We start from the raw sequence: 16,856 nt of genomic DNA, 5'->3' as shown, positions 1-16,856 counted from the left end.
ATACTAAATATTTACTCTAGTTTATAAAAGTTAAGTTAGTATTCTGTCAATTTTTTTTAACTTTAAATATGCCTTATGATTAAAAAAGTTTTTTAGTAACATAAACATATACCTCTTCAGTTTATTAAAAATGTTATTTATTGAACGATAAAAAAACGCTCAAGATGAGTGGTCCTAGAAGCTGGTGTACGAAAAAACCCTTAAGTTATCGAGTCGTACACCACTTGGATACAGTTTAACGTCATGTCCAAGAATAGTATGAACACCAAACTATATATATGTTATAATTTTATTTACATAAAGCCAACCTATCGTCAGTATTTAACTGGAAGAACGAAAAACGGAACTCAAAGTTTTTATTGTGTGATACTTTAAGATGTAATATTTTTTATGTATACAAAATAGTTCACAACGTTTAAAAGAAAAGTTTTAATAGACTTAATTTAAGTAGTTAGAACAAACTATGTTGACGCACATTTTGTACTCTTTTGACGTAGTTTTTATTCAAATGCAACTGATGTTGACCAAAATTTACTTCAAATTATTTAATGGTAGTTTCTAAAAAAAAAAACTAAAGAAAATTAAGATTTTAAACATACATTTAAACATATTTATGCCAAAATACATTCAAAATAATTGGTTAATGCGTATAAATTTTTTAAAATTTTCATCTTTTTTAATGGCTTATTGTTTTGTCAACTAAATAAAACTAATGTACATAAAAATTTCATTTGAATTAAAAAAAAATTCTAAATATTTTTTTAAATAAATATCTTGCTCTTCAAACATTTTGAAGCTAATTACATACTCTATGTGCAAATTGTCATTAAAAAATGGTAAATAATAATCTATAGTTGTTTTATACTAACTAAATTTTTTTTTAGTTTTGGTTGTTAATTTTCTTGACTCAGTTCTTATTTAAAAACACCTATATCAGCTGTTCTAACCTTTTTTACATGTTTTACTCTTTTTTGGAAGGTTATTCCTAAATTTACCCCCAATCTACAAAATAGCGTTCAACTTTGAGGTAAAAACTAGATTTTTTAAACTTTTTTATTAAACATATAAAATCGTAAAGTTTAAAGAATTTATCTAACTTTAAATAAATTAAAGTTGAATACTAACTTATAAACTAAAAAGAATTTAATATAAATTAAATTACATAACTTTTAATAAAGAAAATTTACCCCCTAAAACAAAGGAATTTACCCCAGGTTAAGAATTGCTAATCTATATACTTGTTTATTTTAAAGTTATGTCAGGTACTTGCACTAGTTATTTTTCTAGATTATATTGCTGCATTTAATTCAGCGATTAATTAAAATTTTGTTAGAATAATACTTACTTAGATCATACGTTTTGCTTTCATAAAATATAAAACTTTTAAAGTTTTTATAAAGCCTTTGTCTGTTTTTGACATAAGTTATTAAAAAATCTTAAACTTAAAAAACCTGACTTTTTTCTACTTCTTTGTAAAATATTTTAAAAGTTATATATAATTTTTTAAACAGAAAAGCACACATTTAAATTAAATAAAAATCTTTGAAGCTATACTTTTTTTCGTAATGATATAATTTATAAAAATATAAAGTTGTTGAAAATTTAAATTTTTCATATAAGAATTCTAGACTTTTCCAGCCTTTTGAACTTAATTTTGTTGATTTGATTTTAAAGTGTTTTTATATATTTTGGTAAAAAACAACAGCTTAAGTCTCTTGACAAAATTGTAAAAAACAGTTGTTTTAAGTTTTTAAATAATTTTATAATGAAAAAAGATGTACAAACGTCTAATAAAAGTTTATAAAGACTTCTTTTCTTTTCTACCGAAGTACTGTAAGTTAAAACCAAACAACAAAATCAACAAAAAAAAAAAGCGGAGTAAGTTAGATATATTAGCACAATTCTAAATTTTTAGGATTATAAAAAAGTTTACTTATTTTAATTCAAGTAAATTTGAAACATGATTTAACCATCCTTCGGGGTTTTCAATCATTAAAAAGTGTCCTGCGCCCTCAAGTGTTCTGAATTTAACATTTTTGCCCTTCAAAACTTCCGAAACTACGTACTTTGCAGTGGCAAGGGGATTCACCGGGTCCTCGTCGCCCCAAACAATTCCCAGCCGCATGTCGGTCGTTCCGAGGCAACCGTACCACTTTCGCTCGCGTTCGGGACGCTCGTTGAGGTAGAATATCAACTTGTTCATGATCTTCGTGCCCCCTTTGAAGTCGTTCAGCGCCATCATGCTGTTGACTGCTTCTGTTTTTCTATTGGTTGCGAAATCCCGGGCAAACACGGTGGCCAGCTGCCGCGGGAAGGTGAACCGGGAAAGTCCCAGCAAGTTGCTGAGTGCGTTGAAGTAGGAGCCGAGCAGCTTGTGAGAAAGAAGCTTCTGGCTCAACCGGAAGTTTATTCGTTCGTAGTTGATTCCGCCGTTGATTAGTATCAACTGTTTGAGTTCAACTTTTGTGTTGAAATATTCCGGCATAATTTTTCTTGCCGACCGCGACATTATTTCCATGGCAACAGAGTCGCCCATGTCGTGACTGACGACGTGGAGGTCACCCGCAATCTCCAGTCTCCTCCAGAGCTGCAACGTCACTTCTGCGGCTTCCGTCAGCGAGTACGTAAAGTTGCGCGGCTTGTCGGAAAACCCGAAGCCCAAGTGGTCGTGCGCTATTACGTCATAACCGAGTTGATACAAACCGTCTATGACGTCTTTGTAGTCGTAGCTGGAAGAAGGAAATCCGTGAATTAACGCGACTGTTTTGTCAGTTCTTGATGGTTTGTTTTGCTTTTTATGGACGTAGAAGACCTTGTGGCCGTTTATTTCGACAAAACTGCCGCTGTTGTGCCATGAACGGATTTTTTTTGGTAATTTTCTTATGTCGTTGTTTATTTTGTCTTCTGTGATGGTGTCATAAGGTTCGTAAATGATGGGTGTTACTAATACAGCTGCAAGAAGCCACAAAGTTGAGGTTGCGAAAGTTTTTAACATTAAAACTATATTAAAGACTTCTAAAAAAGTTCATCATAGTCCTTTTGTAAGACTTTTGTTAACGCTGTTTTAATTTTTAGGTCCAACTTTTTTTTACTCACTCTTGGTTTAAATTTAATAAAGTAATAATATATTTAAACAATTCAAAAATTAAATATAAATAATATAATTAAAACTAAGGCTAGGGTTTAGTTTATCTTATATTATATATATTAGTCAGAAATGTACGAAGGGTCATTTTTGCACGTCGTAACTTTTAAAAAAGCAGTCACTTTCGCCCGAAGATTCATTTTTGCACGAGTTGTCAGTTGAACGATATAAGCTTGCTTTCTTAAATTTTTTAAAGTTTTTTAAAAGATTTATTTTATCTTTGTTACACAAAAGTCAACCGTGCAAAATTGTCATTCATCAAAAAGTGACATGAAAAATTGACGACTTGTGCAAAAGGACTCCGTAATAAGAGTTGCTTTGTCCAAAAGAGACGCTGTTCAAAAGTGACGCTCCATGCATTTGTTACTCTTTTCCCCAATATTAATGTGTAAAAAGAATATAATTTGCATCAATAAGTACTATCTAAATTTAAAACTATAGTTAGTATTTTTGAAAATTCTGTAAAATTGTTTTCACACATTTTACTTAACACTTAATTTATATAATATAAAAGTTTTAGTTGTTGAAATAAGTGGTATTCCATTGAAGCAAAAAAAAAGTCGTAGATATAACTTCTTAATTGCATAAAAATAAAACTAGTATGTACTGTACAATGTACGTACATATATATTTACTAATTGTTTTTATTTTTAATTATATTAAGAACTTGTTTCACCGAAAAAAAGCGAAATTATTTGAGTTAAAAAAATTAATTAAGTTCGACATAAATTACTCTTGTCTAAATACTATTATAAAAATTTTATGAAAAATTTTTTAACTAGTTCCTTGTCAAAACTTTTTTAACCATTAAAAATCAACTATTGTTATAAAACTTTTAAATTAAAAGTTTAATTTCAACTATGTATGAAATTTAAATGAGATCACTTACAATATTTTATAAACCTATAGTTGTTTAGTTTCGTTTAGTATCTTAAAAAGCATTTAACGTTTAAAAAAGTACAATAAAAGTTAAAAAAAGTAAGTTAAAGTTTAAAAGATTTTTTTTATACTGCATCTTAAAAATAAAACTTTTTTAACCAAAAATTTTATTATTATCAATCAGCTGAAAGATTTGATTAAGTATGAAACTACAAAAACTTTTTTAAGTATAGATATTTAAATTATAGTTTGAAAAAGTACAACTTTTGTTTTAATATTTTTTAAGCGATTAAGGTTTTAACGTAGAAACTATTTTCTTTCAATTTTTACTTACCTTAGAACGTATAGGCTAAAGTAAAATTATTTCTAAGTATGTATATCCTACAAACTACTTTGCACTAATTACTAGTTAGCTTTACAAGAAATCATAATTATTTTTTATAAAAAAAAAAACTTTTATTACTTCTAGTATCTTTAAGCTACAACTATACAAAGCAAAAATGCCGTGAATAAAACCTTAAAGAAAAATCTAATTGCTTTTAAATAGGCAGTTTAACTACTTAAGTACTTAACTACAATTGAAACTTTAAAGTAATTGGCACAAAAGTGTTTGTATAAGAACGTTGCAACTTCAATTAAAGTCATTATTATTTTTATTTTAACCTTTTTATTGCAAAAAATTATGTAAAATATTTAGCATAATCTTTACTATAATGTTTACATAGTAAAACAAATTGTTTGCTCTTTTGCTTTTGCAAAGTTTATTCTAGTTATAGTTACAAAAGAAACAACATCGTCAAGCGTATAAAATTATTCAGTTATAAAATGTCTAAACATAAAAGTCTATATTCTATTGCTTTGATTTTGAAACATTAAAACAATTATAGAAGTTGGTTTGAAAAATATATTGTAAATAATTTGTGATTAAAATTTCAGTGTTTTACAATCAATAAAGAATATTTAATATAACTAATTTGGCTAAATAACAGAACAAAGATATATCTGTAATTTTACTAAAAACTAGACTTTGCAAAAATAAATTAAATAGTACTAATACTAAATAATATTAATAGTTTATTCTTTTTACTCTCATATAATAATAAAAACTTAAACTGAACTTCTTTATTCAAGATATTTTACTGATAATTATTTTAAGTTTTAGCTATTTTTTTCTGTTTACAACACAAAATCTCCAAAATGAAAATATATTTTTATTAAGCATTAAATGCTAGTAAACTACAAAGACATTTAATAAATTATTTTCGTTTATCATTTAATTTTTATTACAATTTCTATATAAAAAATTAAAATTTTAAATGTTTTTTTTTTACTATAAGAAATAAAACTGTTGTGATAAACACAGGTAAAATAAATATACAAGATAATTTTTTTTTAATTTTTGTAAAAGCTTTGTAACGACAGTGCAAAATTCCTTGCATTGTCATTGTTTTGAGTTAGTTATGCTTGAATGCACGAGCCAATGAGAATCATCTGATGTAATGTTTTAAACCAAATACTGATGCAACGGGACGTCAAGGCGTGACAGGCAGTTTCATGTAAGCAGTTAGTTAGTTTGGTGTGCAGCTGGAAGCAACAACATATTTAAACTGATTTGTGAATTTTGATTGTTAGTATTGTTTTAAAGTGAATATTTCAACTGGTGTTTTATTGTTTGAACATTTAAGCCAGGTTTATATTTTAATAGTTTGTTAAACCTTTTAAAGTTTATTGTTTACTAAAAGTTTTATTAAATTTTTAGTTTATTGTTTTAAGTCTTTTGATAGATTAAAATAACTTCCAGTTTTTGTATATGCTTGTATTTCTTGTTGTGTTTTATATAAAAGATTCATCACTCAAAACTGTCTTGTCTGATTTATATAAAGTAGCCTAGAGTAGCATTAAGTAGTCTATAGTTATTATGTCCAACTATAATAGTATAAATGAGAAGTATGAACAAAAAGGTCAGGTTGACTATCTGCCCACAGTAAGTCACCCTGACCCAACTGAGGCTTTAGATGTTGGGCCACCAATATCGGTAGCCCACAGCTTAAAGCATTTTAGATTAAATGTTTATTTTACATAAAATATTTCAGAACTTGTATATAACAATTAGTTACAGTTTAGTTTTTTACATATTTTAACTTGTGAAACACAGGCTTAATCTTTATTAAATAACAATTACAGAAAAGAAGTGCTGGTATTCGAAGCGGCTTGCCTGTAGCTTGACGATGAACTTCTCACACGTTTCCTTGTTTGCTTGCTACTCAAGCAGCATGTCAGCATTATTTTGTGGGAATTCTCAAAACAGAGCATCACAGACACGATGTTGACGAACAGACTCATGTCGTATATTGTTCTTGTCAAGGAGAGCGGCGATTTGTCGGGCAGCAGAGCAGTACAGCCGGCAACCGCCATCACATCGCTCAGAACGCAGATCAAAGTGCTCACGCAGGTCAGTTTGATGGTTTTGTAAATTCTTTCCTCCTTTTTTTGGGACCTTATCGCACCTTTGCGCTTGAACGACGCCCTCGAACTTTTTCTGTGCACCCTGAGCGGGTGTACGAACAGTGCGAACAAAATTGCTTGGGATACAACCAACGTAGCTGCAGTAATGTAGTTTGCCAAATTATTTTCAGACTCGTCAGGGCGCTGAATGCACCCGTAAGACGACATCTCATACGAAACCGGAATGGTCTTTATAAAGCAGGAGCTACTGCCTCCGAAAGCAGCACTGCAAAAAGATTGCTGAAAAACTTGACGGTTTTTGTGTAGATGTTTCGCAGCGACGGCTGCAAGTAAAGCGTTTTCTGGCGGTACCAGAAAAAAGTGTACACGGGAAAGGAACAAAACGAGAAGAGTACGACCGACAAGTCGAAAGCGGTCTCGCACATTCTGTTTCCTTGCAAGCCCTCCTTGTAAGTCAGGTAGATGATTATCAAAGTTTCCGTTACTGCTAACCGGAAAACGAGAAAAAATGGACACAGTGCGGCAAGGGCAATAAAAACTGAGGACTTTTTTTCCTTTTTGTTTTTTATTTTCCATTTTTTCTTTTTTAATCCGTATAATATTATTGTGATATAAGTCCACAGTGTACCAAACAAGTAAATGAAGTTGAATATTTGAGCAAATAACCAAGATTTTTCGAAAAGAACAGGAACTTGTAGTCCACCAGTGCTATTAAGTTTACTATTGTTGTACATTGTATTTTATAGTATGTTTCTTTTGAAAATTACTTTTAACTATCTTTTTTTTTTCTTAATTTTAATAACTGGAATAAAAGGAGTAGAAGCAAGTTTCTAACAATAATTTTAAAACAATTTGCAATTAAGTTACAAGAAATTAAAATTTACTTAATATGAGTGTAACATAAATAGTTATAATTGAGTTTAAGTAAACACATTAATATATTACAAAAATAAACCATAATAAAACAAGTTTTATAGTTCTTTTGATCTAAAAGTTCTACCCTGATTGATATATGCGTAACTTATAAATTATTGATTATAAAAGACTGTTTGTAGGTATGTTTAGTAGGCAACAGTTTTTTTTACCTATTCTTTTAAGTAATTTTCTAAAAATCACTTTAAGTAAACAGTAAAAACGAATTTATATTTTGTACTTTTAAAATTACGTTCTTAAGTTTTATCAAACAGTTAACGCTATCTAAAAAACTGTTTAAATACATTTACAGCTATAAAATACAAGGAAAACTTTTAATAAATTTTACGCAGATTTTAATAAAAAAACTATTACGTATCTAGTGATGCATTGTAGTTTAACTTCCTTAATGTTGTTAGATAATTATTCAAATTACATTAATTCAAACTGTAATAGTTTAACTTTAATCTACGATTACTAAGCTTCTGAATAATACAGTCTTACGGCTAAAAGTAAGACCGTTTAAATAAATAGCTTTAGTTTAAAACTTAAATTAAGAAAATTCTAATTACACCAGTTTTAATTAGAAATATCAAATAAATTAAACGTTATTGATCAATTACAACAAGAGCTATATTTAAATTATAAGTAACTATAAAAAATTAGCGGATTTGTACATTTTTTTTTACTTGTCAGATTTTTTATTGTGTTGTCAAAACTAATAAACTGATCGACCCAGAAATTTTATCATGTTACTATTTAGGTTATTACTAACACATGAAAAGAGTTATCAGAAACTATACAGTAAATAAAAAAAATATATACTAATTCAGTTTATTAGGTGCTTTGCACTCTATTTAGATTAACATAATTGTTTTAATACTATATCTTCTATTTTATTATAAAAAACATTACAACTTTATCTACTTCTGTAACAAACTTGATAAATTAAAATCATCAAAGTTTAAAATGTCTATTTGACTATCATTCAAAAAGTGGTCTTTTTTGTACCTGCTTCAATTACTTGTAAAGTTATATTGACTGTATCATTTGATTAATCAAGTTTTGTTTGTTGTTAAAATGAATTTTATTGTTACATAGCTTTAAACTATAAAATGTGTTTTATACTCTATACTAAAACTTATCAAAGTATTTAATTTGCCAAGCACAGTAAAGTTAAAAAAGACTTAACCTGAACATGATAACTTTTATATTGAATACGAAACAAGTAATTTTTGTAAGTTTATGTAAAGTTTTGTAACATGAACTTAAATAAAATTAGTTTTCTGAGAAATTTATAGTTATCAAATATAAAAACAATTTAAATTATTCTAATGTTACTTTTCATTTTCTTAACGTTTGGTTATATTAAGTTGTTTAAATTGAAAAAAAAACATATATTGAATTAATATCTACTCAAGATTTTTAAATTTAATTTTATTTTTAACAATTACTAGCTTTAAAAATGTTAAATATCAAGAAATCCTATTTTAAATCTTAAAGTTTTCTCTCAGACTTACTAAACTTAATATAATTGCACACAAAAGTCTAGAAAGCAAAGTTTTTCAATTATAAAGTTGAAACAAAAGCAATTAATTGGTTTTAAATCGTTGCTGTAAGCTACGAGCCTGAAGCAAATGTTGGAAGAATATTTACTTAAAGTTAAAAAGTTTTAAATTGCAGTAGTTGTTCGTAAAATTTTTCCGTTTGGTAAAATTATATTAGGTTTTGTGAATATGATGATTTTTTTGGCACAAATTTAAATTATTTTTATGCTATAGCTAAAATATTATAAGATTTTAAAGCAAACAACATCGCTAAATACAAATAACTGAAAATTAGCCTTAAGTACACTGTTACCTACTGCACTAATACAACATTTTAAATAGAAATACAATTAAATAGTTGTTTTGAAACCAAAAACCAACTAATGAAAGTAGGCTAAATTAAAGATAAAATACTAGTTATATAAATTCATAAGTTTTAAAGCATATTGTTTTTATCTACACTCTAGTGCACCGTACTACCATCAAAACAATTTACACGACATTCTGAAACCTAGTTCCGGCTTTATTAGCCTTCATCAGTCAGGCATAGTCACAATGAACCATTGTAATTTTTATGTTCTCTAAAAAGTATATAAACACTTAAGTTTTAAAATGATTTAAAAAATAAGCTTATTACAACTCAATCATTTATTTAAAAAAATCTTTTTAGTATCTACTTCAAGTTGGAAAATAAAAATTCTTTTGTAGTAATCATCTTTAATATAAATTGTAAAATATAAATTATACTATGAAATTTTTTTACATAAAACTAGTTTTAAAGTATGTTGAAGTTAAATAAATAGTTGTTTATATATTTATAAAAATCAAAGTTTTTATAATTTCGAATTTAGACTTAACTACCTTAATATTCTAATATTAAACCGTAGTATTATTAGTTTGATATTACTACAGATGCACTACAACTTTTATAATTAAAATATAAATGGGTATTTGTCATACAAAAGTGTTTTATTTTTACGTGATGATTTTTAAATATATAAACTATATGCGCAAAAATAAGGAAGTCACCTAATGAGAAAAATATGTGTTACGAAAACTACTGCATGAAAATATCTACGACAGACAGGAAATAATAAAAATTTCAATGAAATATCACATTTTATAATATGGAATAACTTTCATTTAAATATTTGCGTGGTAGTATATTGCGTTCCAGTTTGAATTAAAAAAAAAGCAACTTATAAATTTATATAAAGCTAAAACACTGAACTAAAACATTATTTTTATATATAGAATAGTATATTATGTATATTCTGAAACTGTTTAAAATTGTATAAAAATTAATATTTATACTACTTAAGCAAACTAATTATTTTTTGTACACAGTTTTTCATAATAATAAAAGACGGTTAAAAAGAATAAACATAGTATTTTCAGGATAAATGTTATCAGGTGAGTTTTAAAGACTAAGGGTATATTTGTTAGCATTAATAATATGCATAAGAACATCATTTTTTAATAAAGAAAGCTGTTTATTTAAACAAAAGATAGTAACAATCAAAAAAAATAAAAGATGATTGAAAGTTAAAAAATTGATTTTTAGTGGAATTTTATATTTTTTAGTCTTTTTTAAGTGCTTAGAATCTAAGTCTAATAATAGCAAAGTTTTATAGGATCATCTAAACAAACACGCTTAATTTAAAATTTTAGTTTGAATAGTATAGATTGAACATGTTACTATACCTACACTTTTATATACTTAGTTAGTTTCAAATAGCCTTGCTAAGTCTAAATCACTTAGAGTATTTTTATTTTTACTAAAGTGTTTGAACATTATAGACAACTTCATAAAAGCATTATAACAAATATCTAATCGTGCTTCCAACATAACACAGCTTTAGCTATTTCTAAACAAACTATTCATTATTGATAAAATTCCTCTTTAGCATGATAAAATGAATTATGGAAAACAACAAAACTTGGAATAGTTCTGAGAATCTAAATACAAGCAACATAAACTTCGGCTTGAATAGAAACTTTACCGGGCCCGCATTCTTCAAAAGGTCCTGGTTGTTCGCCCAGATCTTCAACGCTCTCTTCATCCTCGGGACAGTATGGAACTTGCTCGCTTTCGTCACCTACGCCACTCGCAACGACAAGTGGAAGCGCGGCGACAAGAAGAAAAGAAAGAACTCCAACTTGCTGCTTTTGGCCACCCTGTGCCCGTGCACTTTGCTCCTGAGGCTGCTGGGCACGCTGGCGCTCATACTGGTGGGCCAGACTGGAGGGTTCGACCCGCATGGTGACAGGATGTGCGAGGTGGTGTTCGATTTTTCCATTGTCATGTTCTCCTTCTCGACGCTTCCCGTCTACACGTTCCTCTGGTACAGGCAGAAGATGCTCTACTCGCAAGCGTCCCTGAAGAGGCTCAACACGAAAACGGTCAAGTTTTTCAGCAACGTTTTCGTGGTGCTGCTATTTTTGGGGGGAGGCAGCGCCTGCTTTGTGAAAACCATCCCCGTTGCCTACCAGAATTCTAATTTCGGCTGCGTTGAAAGGATGGGAAGAAAAGCGAACCACTTGGCGAACTACATCACAGCCTTCACTCTGATAATATCGCAAGCCATTTTGTTCGGCCTCTTTATTCACCCGCTCAGGCAGCACGGCAAAGGAGCAAAGGCCTCGTTGAAAAGATCCGCCTCGGTCACAACAAAGAAGAAAAAGAAGGAGGAGAGAGTCTTTCAAGCGATCAAGTCAGCTTTCGTCAGCTCCGTGATTTGCGTCCTCAGCGACGTCGTGGCCGTTGTCATGTCGACGGTGATTTTGCCGAAAACGACCCCGTTAAGTTTGACCAGGACCATCTACGACATGAGCCTCTTCGTCAACCTGATTTCAGTCATGTTCTGTTTCGAGAACGCCAGCGAAATACTCTTTGTTTTGTGCAGGAAGGGCAAACCTGCGAGGAAGCGCGTCGACACGGCCGCCAGCTACAAGTCTGTCGCAACTGCTAACACTTCGACTTCGTTTATTTGAAGTTTGGATGAAAATTAATAATTAAACGGCTCAAGTAAATACTATATCTTGGTAAATCTTTTTCGTGAACATGCAAGCTGTGTTAAATGACATTTAGGTTTAATGAAAGTATTTGACTTTTAAAAACTTTGATGTAAAAAATATCAAAGCTTGTTTAAGTAAATAAATATTTTATACAGTGTAAAACGCAAATGTCCTACTATGAAAATGTTTTATATTTGGTAATGGTTAATTTATAATAACAATTATATTATATCATTTAATTCATAACTGCGACTACTGCAAAGTTGCATGACTAACTTAATACATATGCATCAAAATGAAACACAATCTGATTTTAGTTTCTTGTTTGGTGATAGCTTTTCTTCTAAAGTGTTTAAAATTTCTCCAAAAACAAAAACATTGTATCGTGAAATAATTTTTAAGTGTAATACAAAGTTTTTAAAACTATTATCTCGTTACTAATGTCAATATTTAAAATGTACATCAAACTTTGAATATATTAAAAGTTTTTTTCCTGAGCAAATAAATACAGTTTAAAAAATTTAACTTTTTAAGTTGGTGTATACTTAAAGTTATATAAGCATAATTTAAAACATTCGATCGGATCATGCCTACTAATTACTATTTTGTACAAATGTGTTTAATTACTAACTAAAAAAAAAAAATTATGAAAAACTACTGATGTTATTGGTTACATAACTTTTCCAATAATTAAAATTCTTATAAAAAGTTTTAAGGATTCATATCTTAAAAAACAGTTAAAATTTAAAAATAAAAAAATTAGAAGATCAAGCATATAAAACGATTATAATAAAAAATATAAAACAGTTGAAAGAGAAAGCTCATAAGTACTATAAATAGCTTTGTTTTGGTTGATAACAGTGGCGTCGCGTGGTATTTTTCTTAGGTGGTGCAGAAAAAAAAAATCCGAGTTGCCCGTGCTTTAATTGCCTCTACTCGAGTTGTCTCTGCTCGAATTGCCTCTGCTTGAGTTGCTTCCGCTCGAGTCGCCTCTGCTTGAGTCGCTTCTGCTCGAGTTTTTCCTGCTCAAGTTGCTTCTGCTCGAGTTTTCCCTGCTCGAGTTTTCTCTGCTCGAGTTGTCTCTGCTCGAATTGCTTCTGCTCGAGTTGTCTCTGCTTAGCTTTGTTTTAATTTTTTTTTACAATAGCTTGTGGAATGATACTTAAGCCTGTACTGTTTTAGGGAATTTTCAACTTAGCTTACTTACCGCAAGATATTGATTTTGCGGTAGTTGTTGAGAAAATTTTGCTTTTTTGAGTTCATTTGCGGCAGTCAGCTAAGAGTTTGCGTCAGTGTAGTGAGAATAATGGTCGTTGTCTAAATTAGAGTTTTATAAGAGATTTTGTTCTAAAAAATAACTAAAACGTTATAGATACTTTATTTTTTCTTACATAATTTTAAGATGGTGCAATTGCGGCAGTGCAACACCTCACGCGACGCCTCTGGTTGAAAATAGTTCACAATAACTCAGAATTAACAAAGTATAGATATTTTTTTTGAATTAATATTTTAAATTAATTTTAACGTGATTGCAGTTTAAAATAAACCCTAAAACAGAAAAATATACGTTACAAATAGGGAAGTAAACTTTTTAAGACGTATACATATTTCTTAATATTGTAAGTGATTATTATTTTTTATTAGAAGTTTTACAAAAAAATCTTTTACAAGCAAATAAGTTTTAGTTATATTACCTTAACTTAAAGCAAAGTAAGTGCTTATAAGAGCACAACAACTTTTTAATAATTTTTGTAAAAATATATTTTGATATTTTTTAATTCCTAAAATATATACTAACGTATTTAACTTTGAAGTTAAAAAACAACTAAATTGTACAAAATTATAGACACATTAAAAAATTCTTACACGAGCGTCATTCTAATTACGGTATAACTTTTTTAAAGTTCTTTAGTTTTCACGCTTACTAGCATCCTAATTTTATTTTACAATAATGTATTATACCTCATCTTTTAGCTGAAAGTATCTGGTTTCTGAATTTTTTGTATTGGGTTAGTTTGAATGTTGGTGAAGCCCATAAAAAAAACAATTCATTATGACTTTTTTTCCGAATTTTTCTGAAAATTTGTTGATAAACCAAAAGTTTTTACTTGATATTTTTTTATACGTATAAAACAACATTCTGCACATTTCTTAGGTACAATTTTTTATTAAACAAACAATTTATAAAGAAATCTTCGATTTAATGTTTTCATTATATTATGGTATACGTCAATAAATATTGTTAAAAAAATGTTCAAAAGTTACCACAAAACTAATTGATCTGCATTATGCCCATGAACAGCTTTTTTTTTAAACAAAGTACTTTTTGAAACTTGGAGCAATGAATTTTTTCTTTTTAAAAGTAAAACAATTCCATTAAAATTAATATTTAGTTTTTAAATTGTTTTTAACCTTGTTGATAAATTAATCTTTATTTATTAATAAACTGAAAGTATATAATACAACTTTCACAGTTTTTACTTAAGTTCTTTAGATTTTAAGTATTAGATTCTGAGTAAGGTCAGTTAATAAAATCAATAATAACATCATAATTGCTTTAAAAATTTGCTAATTGTTATATTTTATTATATATTAAAGTTCTACATTTTATTTCTCCTAAATCACTGAAAACTAATATGGTCATTTTCACTATTGGTGTTGATTTAGAATTCACTTCTATCTAAAATTAGAGTTCTAATTTTGATAATATTTAGAAATTTCACTTAATGATTTTATGTAAAGTCATAATAAATTTAGTTTAAACTTGAAATGTAACTTGGAAAAAAACTTTTTAGTTTTAGACTTTGTAGTATTTGAGCATTTCAAAAAGACAAACAAACGTTATTTTATCGTTTAACTCAAAGACCAGATAAAGTGTTGAAATATAAGTCATGGTCAATCTTTGGTGAAGAAAAGTACTAGAACCTGAAACTTAATAAAAATCGATTGCTAAAAAGCGTGCAGTAATGTGCTTTCATTAACCTAGTTTTAAAATGGTGTATTTTAGATTATAATAATACTGCTGCATATAAAATAATTTTCTCGTGGTTTTTTTTATCTTGTGCTTACTTCTTGTAATTTTAACGTTCAGCATTTATAATAAAAAAACACAGATAAGCATGTTTGCATGTGTAAAGCTTCTGATTCAAAAACGTGTTCTATAAAACTCCAAAAAAATTTCTGAAAGACTCATTCTTTAAATATCAACTTTACACGGTTTGCACAGCCTGTAGAAAACACGCTTAAAGTGGATTCTAGTATAGAAACAGATTTTAATTTCTGTCTGACTAAAAAGAACATATGTAGTACTTTAAACTTCATTGTATATATAAAATGCTAATTGATAAAATATACTAGTTTGTAAAGTGAATGATACAACTTAAATATTGTTCTTTAAATTAATATTTTTATAGCATATAACTAGTTTAACTTGAATATTAGTTTGTAATTTTTTAATTACTACTACTAAGCTACTGAATAACTTTTTCAAATTATATGTGTTTAAAGCTACGGACAAACTTATTCAAAAAAGCAAAAAAAAAAAATTGATAGCCGAAAGTACACCAAGTCCTTGGGCCAAACTTTTTAAGGATTTTTTGTTGTTAAATAAACTTGTTAATTTTGTTATTAAAGTTTTCAAAGTTTTTTTTAATATATACCAAAAAATGCTTTTAAGAAGTTATATTAGTGATTCTTTATCAGTTTTAAAACTACAAACAAAGTATATACTTTTAATCGGGTACAAATAAAATAACACTCTCTAATTTTTGTAACAGTTCAATAACAGTTTCAACAATTTTTGTACTCGTTCTAAAAATGTTCTCTAATTCTATATATATTTTTGTTTTAGGCTAAGACTGTACTTTCATTTTTATTTTATTAGGCAAGTTTGTTAGTACATTTTGAACAAAGCTTTTTAAAGTAAACACATTACTTAATCAGTTTTTGTTTTATTTTAATTTCTTTCATTTTATTGATTGTTTTATTTCTTAAGGTTTGAGAGCGTAGATTATAATTTTTTTTCTAAGTCGTAAGTTGTAAAATCATGTGGTATACGCCTCGATAACCGAAAGGACTCTTCGTACATCAGGTCTTTAGACCAAACTTTTTGAGCGTTTTTTTTTCGTTCGACAAACAATTTACTTTAACATAATATGAGTTTCAAACATTGTAATGTTAGATTAGAATCAAAAAAATAACATGACAAAAGTTTTTATATGCTTTTTTTTTGAGCTACACTGTTTTGTTTTCCCCTTAAAACATTAGTTTTATTTCGTCATTTTTTTATACTACCTTGCCGGGATGATGAAAGTTATTTTAGATCATTTAAATTTAGTTACAGGCTATATTAATGTTCAATGTTGTGTTTTGAGCATCAGCTAACAATATTTTGAAGTTTGAAGGTTTAAGACTCTTCAGAGCAAATCATTAGTTTTTATTGAGCAGCTTTTGTGACGGATTTTTTGAAGTTGTGTTCTTCAGCTTCACTCCTGTTGAATAAAAAAAATTTAAACTGTACAGTTTGTTTAACAATAACTTTTATTTAAAGTTGTATTTTGAAATCAAAAATAACATCTGTATTAGTGATTTAAGTAAATTGTACTGTGTTTTTAAAATTTTGTTTTATCATGAGTAAGCAATTATTTAAGATGATAACAAAGGTTATGAAAGGATAAAAAATATATAAAACAAACAATATTCGTTGTACAACAAGAGAATATACTTAAGATTTAAATTACCCTATTTTTGAAGGTATAAAAAGTATATTTACTGAATAAAACAGTTTGAAAACTTGTTATACTATACAAATGATCTATCAGTTATTATTTATTTACCGGTCTAACCAATGAACGGATTTTCAAAATACAAAGCTGTAATAAAAATAATAG

At 28.1% G+C, this 16,856-nt stretch overlaps 2 protein-coding genes across 2 annotated transcripts; one reads left to right on the top strand and one right to left on the bottom strand.

The window, feature by feature from the left end:
- Positions 1 to 1,880: 1,880 nt before the first annotated feature.
- On the bottom strand, positions 1,881 to 3,011 carry LOC145834564 (putative hydrolase LipZ). Its single transcript, XM_082942018.1, has one exon. It carries the CDS (start codon positions 2,993 to 2,995, stop codon positions 1,934 to 1,936), a length of 1,062 nt encoding a protein of 353 aa, XP_082798144.1. The 5' UTR covers positions 2,996 to 3,011; the 3' UTR covers positions 1,881 to 1,933.
- Positions 3,012 to 10,276: 7,265 nt separating this feature from the next.
- Positions 10,277 to 12,592, top strand: LOC145833740 (uncharacterized). Its single transcript, XM_082940899.1, has 2 exons — positions 10,277 to 10,362; positions 10,857 to 12,592. Exon 2 carries the CDS (start codon positions 10,873 to 10,875, stop codon positions 11,941 to 11,943), a length of 1,071 nt encoding a protein of 356 aa, XP_082797025.1. The 5' UTR covers positions 10,277 to 10,362; positions 10,857 to 10,872; the 3' UTR covers positions 11,944 to 12,592.
- Positions 12,593 to 16,856: the final 4,264 nt, after the last annotated feature.

This window comes from Thalia democratica, chromosome 4 (assembly GCF_965202585.1).
Source record: "Thalia democratica chromosome 4, ktThaDemo2.hap1.1, whole genome shotgun sequence".
In the NCBI taxonomy this organism is placed as follows: domain Eukaryota; kingdom Metazoa; phylum Chordata; class Thaliacea; order Salpida; family Salpidae; genus Thalia; species Thalia democratica.
Note: the sequence above shows the minus strand (reverse complement) of the source record. Positions and strands in the feature narration are given on the sequence as shown.

What these genes read in the sequence shown, in the direction of transcription:
- LOC145833740 (XM_082940899.1), top strand. Translation starts at nt 10,873, where the DNA reads ATGGAAAACAACAAAACTTGGAATAGTTCTGAGAATCTAAATACAAGC.
- LOC145834564 (XM_082942018.1), bottom strand. Translation starts at nt 2,995, where the DNA reads ATGTTAAAAACTTTCGCAACCTCAACTTTGTGGCTTCTTGCAGCTGTA.